This window comes from Nycticebus coucang, chromosome 15, assembly GCF_027406575.1.
Source record: "Nycticebus coucang isolate mNycCou1 chromosome 15, mNycCou1.pri, whole genome shotgun sequence".
Taxonomy (NCBI): Eukaryota; Metazoa; Chordata; class Mammalia; order Primates; family Lorisidae; genus Nycticebus; species Nycticebus coucang.
Window position 1 is genome coordinate 18,215,066 of NC_069794.1, and position 15,268 is coordinate 18,230,333.

A 15,268-nucleotide genomic window follows, 5' to 3' on the forward strand; every position below is an offset into this window, starting at 1 on the left:
ATGGGAGACTACTGGAGAGACAGGTGGAGGGCTGAGATAGAAAAGGAGTCCCAGCCTGACTCAGCCTGAGAACCCCAGCTCTGGCAATCAAATGCGTGGCCCCTGTTGCTTCCCAAACCCTCCCACATCCACTGACTTGTTCATTCTACGCAATATAACTCTTAGGCCCCTCCTGAAATCAGTTAATTTCCTGAGCATTGAGATTTCAGTGGTGAACATCAAGAGGCTTATTTGGCATTTAATTATCAGTGTTATCTTTCTAGATAATCCTTGCCCCTTAAAGAGTACAAATGCGATGCATATGAATATATATCCCTGCTTGGGGTCAAGCCATATATTCAACTACTTATTTCTCATTTCTCTTTCTAATTTTCACTTCTTCAGAGGCTGTAATAAAAGGAATTCTTAGCGTAGCAAATTATTTAAATGCATGCAAAGAAAAAAATGGAGGACACATCCTTTTCATGTGGGATTTTTATATAAGCTGTTATACGAAGGACAAAGCATATTTCATGTTCTATTTTCATTCAAATGCTCTCCTGGCTATCTGACCAAATATCTATAGACAGAATATTTTTAAGTGATTTGCAAGCTCAAAGTTTTCATGTACCATGAAGGTTCTCACAAGTTTAAATTATTCTGTGGACATTTATAGCAAGTCTCCCTGTAGAGTAACAAATGAAAACAGGCCTTTAACCACCAGAATAATTAACCGTGGCTTTGTCTTCTAACCTGGTTTCTACCCTGGGTTCCTTGGATGGGTGGTCATAACAAATAAGTCACAAGCCAACAAGATGATTCTAAATAAGTATCTTTTATAATTGTTTAAGAAAATAAGCCTGAGGAAAATGAAAACTCATTTCAAAAATGACTCAAATGTACAGACATGATGAGCAATTCTACTTTGCAGATAATCATGAATTAAATGAGTTTTCAGAGCAATTGGAATACATATGTACTTAATGTAAATATTGTGTTTATGGGATAAGAAATCTAAGTTCTACCATTTAACACTACTATAATTTTTACATTTTAATAAAGTGTTGCTGCATCACACAAAGATTTATCATTTGGGTTACAATAAGGATTTTTCACTTTCTTAAGTGAAAATTAGTCACCGTGTGACTCATTAGTCTTAAATTGGTCACCACATGAAGGACTCTGTGGTTATGGTAGCCATAAGATTTGTTATAAATTTGCTGTTTGTGAATAGCTGTTGTTTCATGTTTTAGTTCTACTTTTTTAGCTCTCTTTATAGTTTTTATTTCTAGTTTCTACAATACAACAATTTCTCCTACAACACGTTCTTATCTTCTGCAACTGGAATTGCTAAATGTCATTGGGTTAATGCTTAGAGTGTTTGATTTTTGCCTGGGTTTCTGGGCTTTTTGGAGTCTATTTAATTGCATCCAAAAGAATCATCAGATATTTTCCGTAGGTGCCAAAAGCCAGGTATTCTGTGTTATAGCTTGAAATTGAAAACATGACAATGAAAACTATAACTTAAAGTCACATGTCAGTTTACAAAAACAAAGACCTTATAATATAAATATCACACCAAGCTATTTATCCATAGAAAACACCGGAACTGAAATATAAGTTCAAATAACTCAAAATTCCAAATACAAAAGCAATTCTCTAGCTACCTTGAATCATTTTGATGAGCTCTCCTTTCTCTTGGTAAACTAAAACCTTCTGTTGCTGGTTTTCACAGAAATTGGAGAGAGAAACTGGGGAAGGCATTTCAGTGAGTGTCCTATACAAATAAAACACCTTGTATCCTAGTTAATGTTGTAATTGCAAAATGTGTAGGCCTCACTTCAGGTCATTGCTCTGTGTCATGTCACACTGTACCACCTTGAAGGTCTAGTTTAGAATGTCATAGTTGTAGTAATCAGTAAATAGGAACTGGAACAAGCGAAGTTATAAGTTGTACAGAAGTTGAGTTATGAGGGACCCCAAAATAGACAGATGAACAAAAGTTGGTATTAAGAGTAAAAGAAACACACATACACACTGCTTGACTATTTGAGTATTACATCAACCAATTTTAGGTTTGATGTATATTACCCGCTTTGATCCATGGGAAAATTGCTTGATTCAGAACAGAAATTGCAGTCCTGTGAGTGAGTCCCTTGGGCTGCCTCCTCAAGACCAGCGTTAGCAAGTGTTTAGAGGTTAAGAAATGCCTGTCTCTGTACTTGCTGACTAGCCCCAGGCATAATGCCACCAGGAAGGCATTAACCTTACTGTACAACGTAAAAATACTTTCCCATATGCAGAGTTCAGAGTAAACATTTTTTCTAAACTTAGGTAATTGACAACAACTGTGGCCAGCGATGGGCTATTGGGTGCCAGCCAACTGTTTTCTTTCTTTTATTCAGGGAGTAGTTAATATCACTTATGCATTCTGCCAGCATTAAAGGTGGAACAGCACATATGATAAATGTCCCCCAGAAATCAGAAAGATTAAACCAATAACTGAAAAAGGAAGGCAGAGTATTAGGAGGTGTTGGATTTCGAAGAACAGAAAACAGTGTTTTTTAGGTTTTTAAAAAATCTTTCTTGGTGCTTTTAATGCATAAGGGCAAAAGTGAGTTCTCTAGCTAACAGAACAGACTTTAAAATCATTGCTTTAGCTTTTATTCTTCAATTTAAGACTTGTGTTTCTGGACTGTATTATCGAATAGGCTCTTGTATTACATAAAGCAGAGATGAAGAAGCCTTGAAAGCTTCTGCTAAATGCAATTCTCGAATTTTCTCATTTTCTTTGGTCTCAAGGAAATAATTTTCTACATTTAGAGTCTACAGGTTTTTACAATCTGGTTTCAGGATCTATCAGCCAGAGTCATATACTTGACTGTGGAATTTTTTGTCACTGAAAAATTTCTTATCAGATTTATATTATAGAATTTCATGCTTCAGAAAGTATTTGAAAGAGTACTTTCTTATACAAATGCTTGAAATAGTTCCTTGTGTTTATTTTATATCCTTCTGAAGCGTAACATCATACAGTCCTGTACATTTTATAAAAGAAAATTGGAGTTCACTTACTAGAAACAATAAATATTTATTATCTAATTTCAAGTAAGGATTATCCAGAAGCATTTTTGCCAAATACAAGGTTGTGAATTACCTTCAGGATTAACAACTCTTAAAGGTCCTAAAAAAGTCATTTGTGCCCCAAAGTAGCCATTCGTTACATGACACTAACACAGCTTTCTTGTGGCTGGTTCCAATTTACAACTTGATAGCAGCTGTCACCATGAAAGAATCAGGTTCATTATCTGATTTGTTTCTGCCGTCCCTGCACTCATAGAGTCCATTAACAACAGGGATCTGTGATTTTTAAATTACTGAATTAGTCATACTTCCATTAAAAGAAGAGACCTACAAAGTAAAATAGAGCAGCTATTCCCTTCCATTTCTCTGTCTGGTTGTTCTGTTCCGTCTGTTCCATTCCAAGAACCTATACTGAGTGCTGTTCTCAGCACGCAGGGGTCTTGCCTGTTCCCTGATCTGTCCCTGTGCTTAACCCACAGCACATTCTGCATCAGGCCCTCAGGAAGTGCATGCTGGATTAATGAATAAATGAAGAAATGAAGAGTACCGACTGACCGCAGGGCCTCTTGGACCTGACCCAGGTGTAACGGCTTCTTGGGTTTCACGTTTGATACTCCTATGCCAGTTCTCTGACTTTGTGCTGTCTGGAAACCCAATCATTAGTCAGTTTGAAAGGAAGAAGAAAACCCAGGAAGTTGGGGGGTGCCTGTAGCTCAAAGGAGTAAGGTGCCGGTCGGGTCCCATATGCTGGAGGTGGCGGGTTCAAACCCAGTCCCAGCCAAAAAAAAAAAAAAAAAAAAAACTGCAAAAATAAATAAATAAATACATAAATAAAACCAGGAAGTTGGATACCATTGGTTGGTCAGGTCTACGAACATCCAAGGCTTAAATTAAACATGCACACCGCTCTGCTGTTTTCTTTTTCTTTCTGAGACAGAGTCTCACTCTGTTATGAGGACTGGAGCGCCCTACTGTCATCAAGCCTCACTGTACCCTCAGACTTGTGGGCTCAAGTGACCCTCCTGCCTCAGCCTCCGATTAGCTGAGAGTACAGATGTGTGCACGTCCTGCTAATTTTTCTATTTTCAGTAGAGAAAGAGTCTTGCTGATCTTTCTCAGCAAGATCTCAGACTCCTGGCTTGAAACAATCCTCCCTCCTTCGCCTCCCAAAGTGCCAAGATTACAGGAATGAGCCACTGCACCTGACCTCCGCCGGCTTCCCTACCACTACTCCTGGTGGCATCTACAGGTCTGGGAACTCAACATTTTCTTTATGAAAAGTACTGTGAATTCTCCACATCAGTTGAACTCAGTACTGGCGATGGTGGTGGTGAGACTTGATCATAAAACCTGTCAAAAATAGAACAAATGGCTTTGGAGTGGGGAACCTGCCATCTTGGGGCCGCGTGTTGTCTTTCTGGATCCCAGATTTTTGACTGAATCCAAATTTGACAGAACAAATCCTTTTTATAAGGAGATTTTTCCTGTGAAGTCTAGGGTTGGTCAAGGGACCACACTTGGGGATCTGGAGGGCCACATATGACCTTGAGGCCACAGGTTTCCCGCCTGACTAGCATTGAAATTGTCACAGGAACTAAGGAAATATCTGGGGGCTACCTTTTAACAATTATACCTATACATGCTGTAGCTGTTCAGTATCAATTATATTTCATAAGCTAATTCAATCCCACCTTTACCATCTTATTCTATACTTACCAGAGTAGGGCTTCTCTAACTCCCTAGACTAGGTTAAGTTCTCTCACTGAGTAAACACACAGCATCCTGTGCTTCTGTTATTGTAACATTTGATTAATTTAACTCCATTAAATTCCTTCAGGGAAAAATACGTATGTGTCTAGCTTATTTAATAGAGTGACTTGGATTAATATGCTGAGATTATTAGGGTCTTTACTAACTGGGATAGCCTAAAAAGTCAGGTTCCATAATGGCGACAATCATCTTAAGCTCTCACTTTTATGCTTGCTGTTAAAAGTATTTGATCACATTTTATGATAAAAAGTAGCATAGAATAAAATAGAATCCCTTTTTTTGTCTCACTAACCTTGGCTTCCCTATACTGGCAACATTTTTTTTTTTTTTTAAATCTCTCTTTGATTCTCATAAGTCTATAAAATCTTAGAAGCTTCCACATGTTCAAAGGAGGCTGTCCCATGCAGCCTTGATTTTAAAGTAGAGGTAAGATTTATTGTAGCTCCATAAATGTAATTTCAGCCTTGATGTTTGTGTTCACGAGCCTGGTATCATCTGCAACGTGGCCTCTTGTCACACGGAACAATTCTTATCTGAGAACTGTTGGCATCAATGCCAAACGCTCCAAATAACCACAGGATATTACTGAAATGAGTTCTGTCCACAAACTGTGTCTCCCTCTAGGAGATTTTAATTTAATGTGAGCATTTTTCCAGAAAACCATTTTTGCATTTAGGCAGCATTCAGAAAACCAGTTGGGGATAAGTTGTGTATGAATATACAGCAACAGCTGGGACAGGAGCTGAGCAGAGACTGTCAGTGCCTCCAGGGAGGGTTTTCTCTTACCGCACCACACAAATCCTGAGAGGGAGAACGGCTGAAACCACTCTCCCCTTCCTTGGGGTCCCGCCGAGTGCAGAGGTGCAGTGTGGCACACCCATTCATTTTGATGCAGCTAGTGGAAGCTAAGTTGTACTGGAAAACCATTCATGCTACCAGCAAGCAGGTGAGCAGGGCTGCCAGAGGTGCATGCAGGTGTTTTTCAAGTCCTCTAAAGGGATCGAGTAACATCTTCAACATTGACAGCAACTTTTCATAAAAAGGCTCTTCATGTAAAAAGGAGAGTTCTTTCTTTTTCCTGCAATGGTTACTGGGTAAGAATCTTTTGAGTACCTCCTCTGTGTGGGGCATGGAGTTAAACATCTTGAAGGAGAATGATAAAAATGCATGCTGAATAGACTCCTCATTCTTTTTTTTTTTTTTTTGAAGATTAAAATAACCCCAAACTATAGAACTTCAGAAGTGGATGGAATATCACTGGGGTTTTTACTTGAACACTTAAAACAGTTCACTTTATAAGATAAGTGCCTTTCTTTTGACATAATCCAGACACCAACTGAATTCCAAATAGTCACGAATCACTTGTCGTTAATTTGTGGCCTTGCAAAGATCATAAAGATGTGTCAACAATTTGACTCTTGTTTTTACTGATAGTTGTTTGCACTTCAATATTAACATTTTTGGATGGATACATAATAATTAGAGAAAAAAAATCTATGAACTGTATACACTGGGAGGTTAACATAGCAGGCCTAGAAAGTATACAGGGTTGACAGCAGTAGGGGTTCAGGGTTTGTTGAAGAGATGCTGAGAACCCGAGAGTGATGGGCTTCAGGTGCCAGCCAGAGACAGGGCTATTATGTATAGTTTTTGTTAATTTACTGATTTGCTCACTGAACTTTGCTGCTGTATTCATGAGCACTGTAACACTGCCATCTTGGGTGTATCTGTGTGGAAAATGAAGTGGCATATTTGACTAATTCATGCAATAAATTTGTGAACTAACATTTCACATTTAGACAAGTATTAGCAACACTGCACTTTGCTCCGTATGTCTAGGTTGGTGGACAATTCTCAACGCCATACCAGAACCAAGAGAAAGAAAACTGTAGAAATCTTCTTAGAGACCACTGGGATTCATAGGAAAAGAGATAGCAGAGAAAGGGTATGAAATATGTTCACATAGGACTAACTGCAAGGCTCTCTTTCCATTAAAGAGGACATTCAGCACAAGGTGGGTTCAAATTTTAGTTTTTAAGTCAAATGTTTTTCCAAACATTTAGTTACACATCAGTTGGCATCTTACAAACCTGACTGATAGAGAGTTTAAGGATTTGTTTTCCAATAAAATAGCCAACAAGAACTGAAAAGAAAAAGCCAGTTAAGAAGTCACTGTTGCTCTTACAAGTTAAAAAGCCCACACTCTCATCCTCCATCATGTCCTGTTCCCAGGAACAAAATCCACACGCCTACTTTCGTCAATAACTTGCAGGCTGACCAAAGGCAAAGGAACTTTGCTGGGCATGAACGCAGTTTCAAGGAAAAAGTATGAAGGGTCTATAGGATTCCAAATGATGCCATAAGTTTAATCTGACTTTAAAATATGCAAATATTTTTAGATTTATTCATGAAAGTATCTTTTTTATTACCATTACTCGGGTATTTCATCTTTGCCATGAAATCAAAATCTTATTATCTTAGATGATCAAGTTTATTCTTTTTTTTCATTTATACCTCTTTCAAAAATCTTAGCAAAGAACAAAACCCTCAGTGCAGAATCATGTCACTTTTGATGATTAACTTTTTAAAACTCCATCGTTTTTCAAATAAAGTAACTCAAGATCATTCAAACAGATTTTGTCCTCCCACTGAAGGGAGGAAGAACAGCACTTCTGTTTATTTTTTCTGAAAATGATTCTGAGATTTTGTTAGGACTTCCATTTGAATCTGCCCACTCTAAAGCCTTCTCTCTTTCCCTTCAAAACCATTCCCTCTGGTCTTCCTAAGCAAAATAGCAAATCAGCCCACAGGCCTCGCTGCCGAAGCTGAATACTCAGTACCTGAGCACTGCTTTGCACAGTGAGGTTAGGTTTCTCCGGATTCAAACACATCTTACATCTTTTTCCTATCTCCTACCCAAATCGTGGATGTCAGAACATGTTACTTGTGCAATCTGCTTTCGAGGTTTGCATAAATGATGAAGGCCCTCTGAGGCTGACAAATGCCACTGCTATTTTCACCACTCTGCTTGTCACTACGTAATTGCAGTAAATGCAGTTGAAAGTACTTTTATTTGAAGGCCATTTGACAGAGGGGGAGAAAACACATTTACTCTTTCAAGGCCTGTGTATTTTCCTGAGAGAAGCCTGCCTATAAAATGTGTCCTTTTATCCTTGGGTGGCAATTTGGGAAACATCTCTGGGTGATGCAAACCTCTGAATGATTTCTGTAGCCCAAGAGCAGAGCTGTGTTCACGGACCCTCCTCTGCCTTCTTTCCACTTCCAAAACCTGGATGACTGTGTCATGCTGTCAATCCTTCTTTTCCACAGATTAAGACAGAAAGTTTGCATATTTTTGCCAAAATATTGAGCTATTTTCATTCTAGATGTTTAAGAAAAACATTGTTTACTAGTACCTATGATTATGTTGAGATAATACAAATAAAAAAGAGACCGTACTATGCCTTTCGTTGTTTTAAAAGATTCCTTTCTAACTTGTTCCTTTTCATAGGAGCTCCCTAAAATCAACAAGATGACTTTCATCTTCATCAGCGAGATCAGCTAATTCAAGACAGCTGGTTTATGCAATCGTTAACAGGACTGTCATATACAATATACAAGAAAGTCTCATTTTTCAGAATAAAAACAGAAGAAAAATATCAGAGTGTTTATAATTCGCTAAAAGCTGTGTTTTGATAATCCTTCCAGACTGTACGAATCAGCATACCTTCCGACCTGCCCATCAAGACTCATGAACACTTGCTGTCCTCCCACCTCTGTTCTGGTACGCGCTCAGGTGCTTCTTACCTATGAACAGATTCCACTCCGTGTCCAGGTCAGCCTGGTTCGCCAGGCATCCCTTCATGACGTTGAGGCAATAGTTGTTGCAGGGCCTCACGGTAGGGAGTCCCCGGCAGTACGGACAGTAGAGCATCTTCATGAGAGCCCGGTTGCACCCCGGGGTCGGGCTGACCTGTTGATTTATTGAAAAGAAAAAGAAAATCAGAAAAAATGAAGGACAACAGGGAGAAAAAAAGTAAGGAAGACAATTTCACCTAAAAAAAAAAAAAAGAGGTAAAACGAATCTGATAAATCTTAACCAACAAAGCAGAATGATAAGGGACCCACCAGAATCTTAACCCTTTGTAAGTCTCACTCCTGAAGCTTACGAATTCCTGTTTAAATGGTTCAGCATGGCTGGCCTCCTAATAGTCAATTGTTTTGAAATGGCCCTGTCAACATTTTGATATCTATGTCATTGTAATTCAACCTGAAAGCCTAAACACTATTTCATTGCAACAGAACATGAAATGAGATAATGCAAGTGAAAGCAATTTGCAAAGTTAAAAGCCCCATAAAAATGCAGGTATGATTAAAGTTTAATGTGACACCTTTAGAAAATTCCCCAAATGGTTATTTAACCCTGTTTCTAAAGACGATTGACAGATACATTTCCTTTGTACATAACTTTTTTTAAAAGAATCAATATCAACTTCTCTGGAATTTTTCAAATGCAGGTCTGCTAAGAAGCAATGAAAGTACCGAGGTACCATCTTTAGGCATCATCAGCTTTGCGGTTCTGGAATATTCTTGGAAAATTTCACATTTCAAGGGCCCAGCGTTGAATCTGAAGAGAAATCCTTGCAGTAACTCAGAGGAACTACTAATGAGTTCACTGGGAAGAGCTATTTGCTGTGAATAGGAAAAGCACTGCTCCTAGATTAATCAATTCTGAACCAGTAAGGACTTTTTTAGGCTCACCAAAAATTTTGATATGATTTCAAGAGCAAAGAATATTTAAAACAGTATGGACCAAGATTAGAAAAAAATAAATAGAAAACTCTTTTTCATGACTAGAAGCAAAACTGATTGTCATAATTATTTGGTTGGTGCCACAGAATTTTGATATTTTAGTCACATGTTACTGTACTTGTGTAGATCTGAGGAAACAAAACATCTTTGTATCATTGGCCCACTTGGGAGCTGTGAGCAAACAGACCTGAGCCAACAGGTGACATCTACCGAACAAGGACACTCAGATGGTGACAAAGTATAACACCAAGGTAATAGTAAAAAACTATTTCCACATAAATGGATATTTTCTTTTTTTTTTTTTCTTTTGGCCGGGGCTGGGTTTGAACCCGCCACCTCTGGCATATGGAACCGGCGCCCTACTCCTTGAGCCACAGGCGCCGCCCATAAATGGATATTTTCAAATACTATTCATCCATGATTCTATCCTTTACCTAGAAATCAAATAGGAGATTTTTGATACAAAGTCTTTATTTCTCTGTAATTTTCTTAATTTTACTCTGTACAGTGACAAAGTTGCTAATAAATTATTTTAGAGTATTTCTAATCCTTTTGGGTTTTTTTCATTGGCTTTTAGAAATTTTATGAAAAATTTTTTTTTTTTTTTTCCCATTTTTTTTTTTTATTGTTGGGGATTCATTGAGGGTACAATAAGCCAGTTACACTGATTACAATTGTTAGGTAAAGTCCCTCTTGCAATCATGTCTTGCCCCCATAAAGTGTGACACACACTAAGGCCCCACCCCCCTCCCTCCATCCCTCTTTCTGCTTCCCCCCCATGACCTTAATTGTCATTAATTGTCCTCATATCAAGATTGAGTACATAGGATTCATGCTTCTCCATTCTTGTGATGCTTTACTAAGAATAATGTCTTCCACTTCCATCCAGGTTAATACGAAGGATGTAAAGTCTCCATTTTTTTTAATGGCTGAATAGTATTCCATGGTATACATATACCACAGCTTGTTAATCCATTCCTGGGTTGGTGGGCATTTAGGCTGTTTCCACATTTTGGCGATTGTAAATTGAGCTGCAATAAACAGTCTAGTACAAGTGTCCTTATGATAAAAGGATTTCTTTTTTTTTTTTTTTTTTTTTTGTAGAGACAGAGTCTCACTGTACCGCCCTCGGGTAGAGTGCCGTGGCGTCACACGGCTCACAGCAACCTCTAACTCCTGGGCTTCCGCGATTCTCTTGCCTCAGCCTCCCGAGCAGCTGGGACTACAGGCGCCCGCCACAACACCCGGCTATTTTTTTTTTTTATTGCAGTTTGGCCGGGGCTGGGTTTGAACCCGCCACCCTCGGCATATGGGGACAGCACCCTACTCACTGAGCCACAGGCGCTGCCCGATAAAAGGATTTCTTTCCTTCTGGGTAGATGCCCAGTAATGGGATTGCAGGATCGAATGGGAGGTCTAGGTTGAGTGCTTTGAGGTTTCTCCATACTTCCTTCCAGAAAGGTTGTACTAGTTTGCAGTCCCACCAGCAATGTAAAAGTGTTCCCTTCTCTCCACATCCACGCCAGCATCTGCAGTTTTGAGATTTTGTGATATGGGCCATTCTCACTGGGGTTAGATGATATCTCAGGGATGTTTTGATTTGCATTTCTCTAATATATAGAGATGATGAACATTTTTTCATGTGTTTGTTAGCCATTCATCTGTCGTCTTTAGAGAAAGTTCTATTCATGTCTCTTGCCCATTGATATAAGGGATTGTTGGCTTTTTTCATGTGGATTAATTTGAGTTCTCTATTGATCCTGGTTATCAAGCTTTTGTCTGATTGAAAATATGCAAATATCCTTTCCCATTGTGTGGGTTGTCTCTTTGCTTTGGTTATTGTCTCCTTAGCTGTACAGAAGCTTTTCAGTTTAATGAAGTCCCATTTGTTTATTTTTGTTGTTGTTGCAATTGCCATGGCAGTCCTCTTCATGAAGTCTTCCCCCAGGCCAATATCTTCCAGTGTTTTGCCTATGCTTTCTTTGAGGATTTTTATTGTTTCGTGCCTTAAATTTAAGTCCTTTATCCATCTTGAATCAATTTTTGTGAGTGGGGAAAGGTGTGGGTCCAGTTTCAGTCTTTTACATGTAGACATCCAGTTCTCCCAACACCATTTATTGAATAGGGAGTTTTTCCCCCAAGGTAAGTTCTTGTTTGGTTTATCGAAGATTAGGTGGTTGTAAGATGTTAGTTTCATTTGAAATTTTATGAAAAATTTTAAACATATGAAAAATGTAAAAGACTTTTAGATAGCTATATTTCCACTCCTAGCTTGTACAATTTATGTTTTTCGACATGTGTTTTTTCATACATCTATCCATCCATTAACCACCTTATATTTTATGTCAAAGCAATAAACAGCCTTTTATTCCAAAGAAATATCCTTTTGATTTTTACTTTTCCTAGTAATTTAATATTGGCTTGAACAAAACAGGATCAACAAGATCAATGATAGAAAGTTAGTTTGACTATAAGTCAAACAAGTGAAGTAAAATATAATTGGCCTTTACTTATAAAGGTATTTAGAGAGTAGTTTACTTAGTACCCATTAATTTTAAAACTCATTTTCCAACAACAAAAACAAAAGCAAATAATGGATACAAAAGTAAAGAGTCTGGTGAATTTTTTATTAAAGACCCATAAGTGCTATGATACTATCTTCTCCAGGTAGGCTATTTTGTTGACAATGCCAAATTTTATACACAGTTGGGCAGTACTGTTTTTTAAAAAAACTTTTTATTCACATGTATGCTAAGCCATTCACAAAAAATCACAGGAAAAATTTTGTATTCTCATACACAATTGATGTGAAATTTCAAATTCTTATATATTTTCCTTATTTGGCATGTTGGCAATCTTTTTTAAATTTAACTTTTATTAAATTATAACTATATAATAACGGGGTACAGTATAATGATTTGATATACAATGTGAAATGCTTAAATCAAACTGATTAACATAACCATCAACTCACTTACTTTTTTTTGTGGTAAGGCATTTATAATTTACTCTTACTTGTTTTGAAATGTACCCTTGTATTGTGCACATTAGGCAAGATCCCTCCTTCCACTCCCCCTCCATCCTCTCCCCTCCTTCTTTCTGAACTATATTTGTGTTTTATCATTCATATGAATGTGCAGGTGATTATATATTGGTTTCATAATATTATTTACAGTGGATACTTTTTATTCCATTCCTGAGATACTTTACTAAGAAGAATGTGTTCCAACTTCATCCAGGGAAACATAAAAGATGTGAAGTCTCCATCTTCTTTTAATGGCTGCATACTATTCCATGGGGTACATATGCCACAATTTATAATCCATTCATAGGTCAATGGGCATTTGGGCTGCTCCAAGACTTTGCAATTATGAACTGGGCTGCAATAAACATTCGGTACAAATGTTACAGGATCAAACTGTAGGTCAACTTTTAATTCCTTGAGAATTCTCCATACTTCTTTTTGAAAAGGTTGTATTAGTTTGCAATCCCACCAACAGTGTAGAAGTGTTCCCTTCTCTTCACATCCACACCAGCATCTGCAGTTTGGGGATTTTGTGATGTGGGCTAATATTACTGGAGTTAGGTGATATCTCAGAATGGTTTGCATTTTTCTCATAATTAAAGATGACGAGCATTTTTCACATGTTTGTTGGCCATTTGCCTATCATCTCCAGGGAATTTTCTGTTCAACTCTCTTGCCCACAAAGAGATGGGGTTATTCTTTTCTTATTGATAAATTTGAGTTCTCTGTAGATTCTAGTTATCAGACCTTTGTCAGAATCATAACCTGCAAAAATCTTCTCCCATTCTGAAGACTATGTGTTCGCTTTACCTGCAGGGCCCTTAGTTGTGCAGAAGCTTTTTAGCTTGATCAGATCCCAGTAATATATTTTTGGTGATGCTTCAATTGCTAGGGGGTTCCTCATAAAATATTTTCCCAGGCCATTATCTTCAAGCATTTTCCCTATACTCTCTTCTAGTATATTTATAGTTTCATGTCTTAAAATTTAAATCTTTTATCCAGTGAGAATCAATTTTTGTTAGTGGTGAAAGGTGAGGGTCCAGTTTCAGTCTTCTATAGGTCACTAGCCAGTTCTCCCAGCACCATTTGTTAAATAGGGAATCTTTCCCCCAGTGCATGTTTTTGTTAGGCTTATCAAAGATCAGCGGTTGGGTTCATCTCTAGATTCTCTATTCTATTCCATATATCTACATCTTTATTTTTATGCCAGTATTAAGCTGTTTTGTTCACTATCAATTTGTAGTATAAACTGAAGTCTGGTAACGTGATGCCCCCAGATTTGTTTTTATTTCTAAGTAATGTATTGGCTATTTGAGTTTTTTTCTGATTCCATATAAAATGAAGTACTATTTTTTCAAGTTCTTTAAAGTATGATATTGCCACTTTGATGGGGATTGCATTAAATCTGTAGATTGCTTTGGGTAGTACGGACCTTTTAACAATGTTGATTCTTCCCAGCCATGAGCATGGTATATTTTGCCATTTGTTAACATCTTCCACTATTTCTTTTCTCAGGGTTTCATAACTTTCTTTATAAAGATCTTTCATGTTTTTTGTTGGATAAATTCCCAGGTATTTCATCTTCTTTGACACTACTGTAAAAGGAATAGAGTCCTTGACTATATTTTCAGCTTGGCTACTGTTGGCATATATAAAAGCTACTGATATGTAAGTATTAATTTTGTATCCTGAGACACTGCTAAATTCCTTGATCACTTCTAAGATCTTTGTTGTTGAGTCCCTGGGTTTTTCCAGGTGTAAAATCATGTCATCCATGATGAATGAGAGTTTGACCTCCTCTGATACCATTTGAATACCCTTGATTGTTGTCTATTGCCTGATTGAGATGGCTAGGACTTCTAGTATTATGTTGAATAGCAGTGGTGACAGTGGGCATCCTTGTCTAGTTCCAGATCTGAGTGGAAATGTTTTCAATTTTACTCCAATCAATATGATATTGGCTGTGGGTTTGCTGTAGATGGCCTCTATCACTTTTAGAAATGTCCCATCTAAGCTTATTTTCTTAAGTGTTTTAATCATGGAAGGATGTTGGATATTATCAAAAGCCTTTTCTACATCAATTGATAAAATCATATGGTCTTTGTTTTTTGTTTTATTTATGTAGTGCATTATATTTACAGATTTATGTATGTTGAACTAACCTTGTAACCCTGGGATAAAACCAACTTGACTGTGTATAATTTTTTTGATGCGTCATCAAATTGTTTGAATATTTTTGTATCGATATTCATTAATGATAGTGTTCTATAGTTTTCTTTCTTTGTTGGGTCCTTCCTGGTTTGGGAATGTTTACAATCTTATAAGTCTGTGCTATAGGATTTTATTTTCTGTAGATTTTCAATTTCTTTCCTGGTTCTGATTCTTTTCTCCAAGGAAGTGCCCTATTTTCAGTCAAGCTGACTAAGCTATTTCCACCTTTGATTCTGTTGGAATTTGGGTTTTTCACCATTGGTATTATATGATGCTTTACTTTTTCTCAATTCAATGTCCCAGTATAAAACCTGGAGCATTTGCCAACATTAGAAATGCAAGTTTGAGATCTCTTGGACATCATGGACTGTCTCTTTCATCAGTATA

The 15,268-nt window shown here is 37.5% G+C and overlaps 1 protein-coding gene across 1 annotated transcript in view; it reads right to left on the reverse strand.

Annotated features, from left to right (window-relative positions):
- The window catches only part of GPC6 (glypican 6), a 1,175,593-nt gene that overhangs the window by 367,793 nt on the left and 792,532 nt on the right, over positions 1 to 15,268 (reverse strand). The window contains exon 4 of the mRNA XM_053563821.1: positions 8,641 to 8,806. Within this exon, the coding sequence (XP_053419796.1) occupies positions 8,641 to 8,806 (166 nt within the window). The remainder of the gene's footprint in view (positions 1 to 8,640; positions 8,807 to 15,268) is intronic.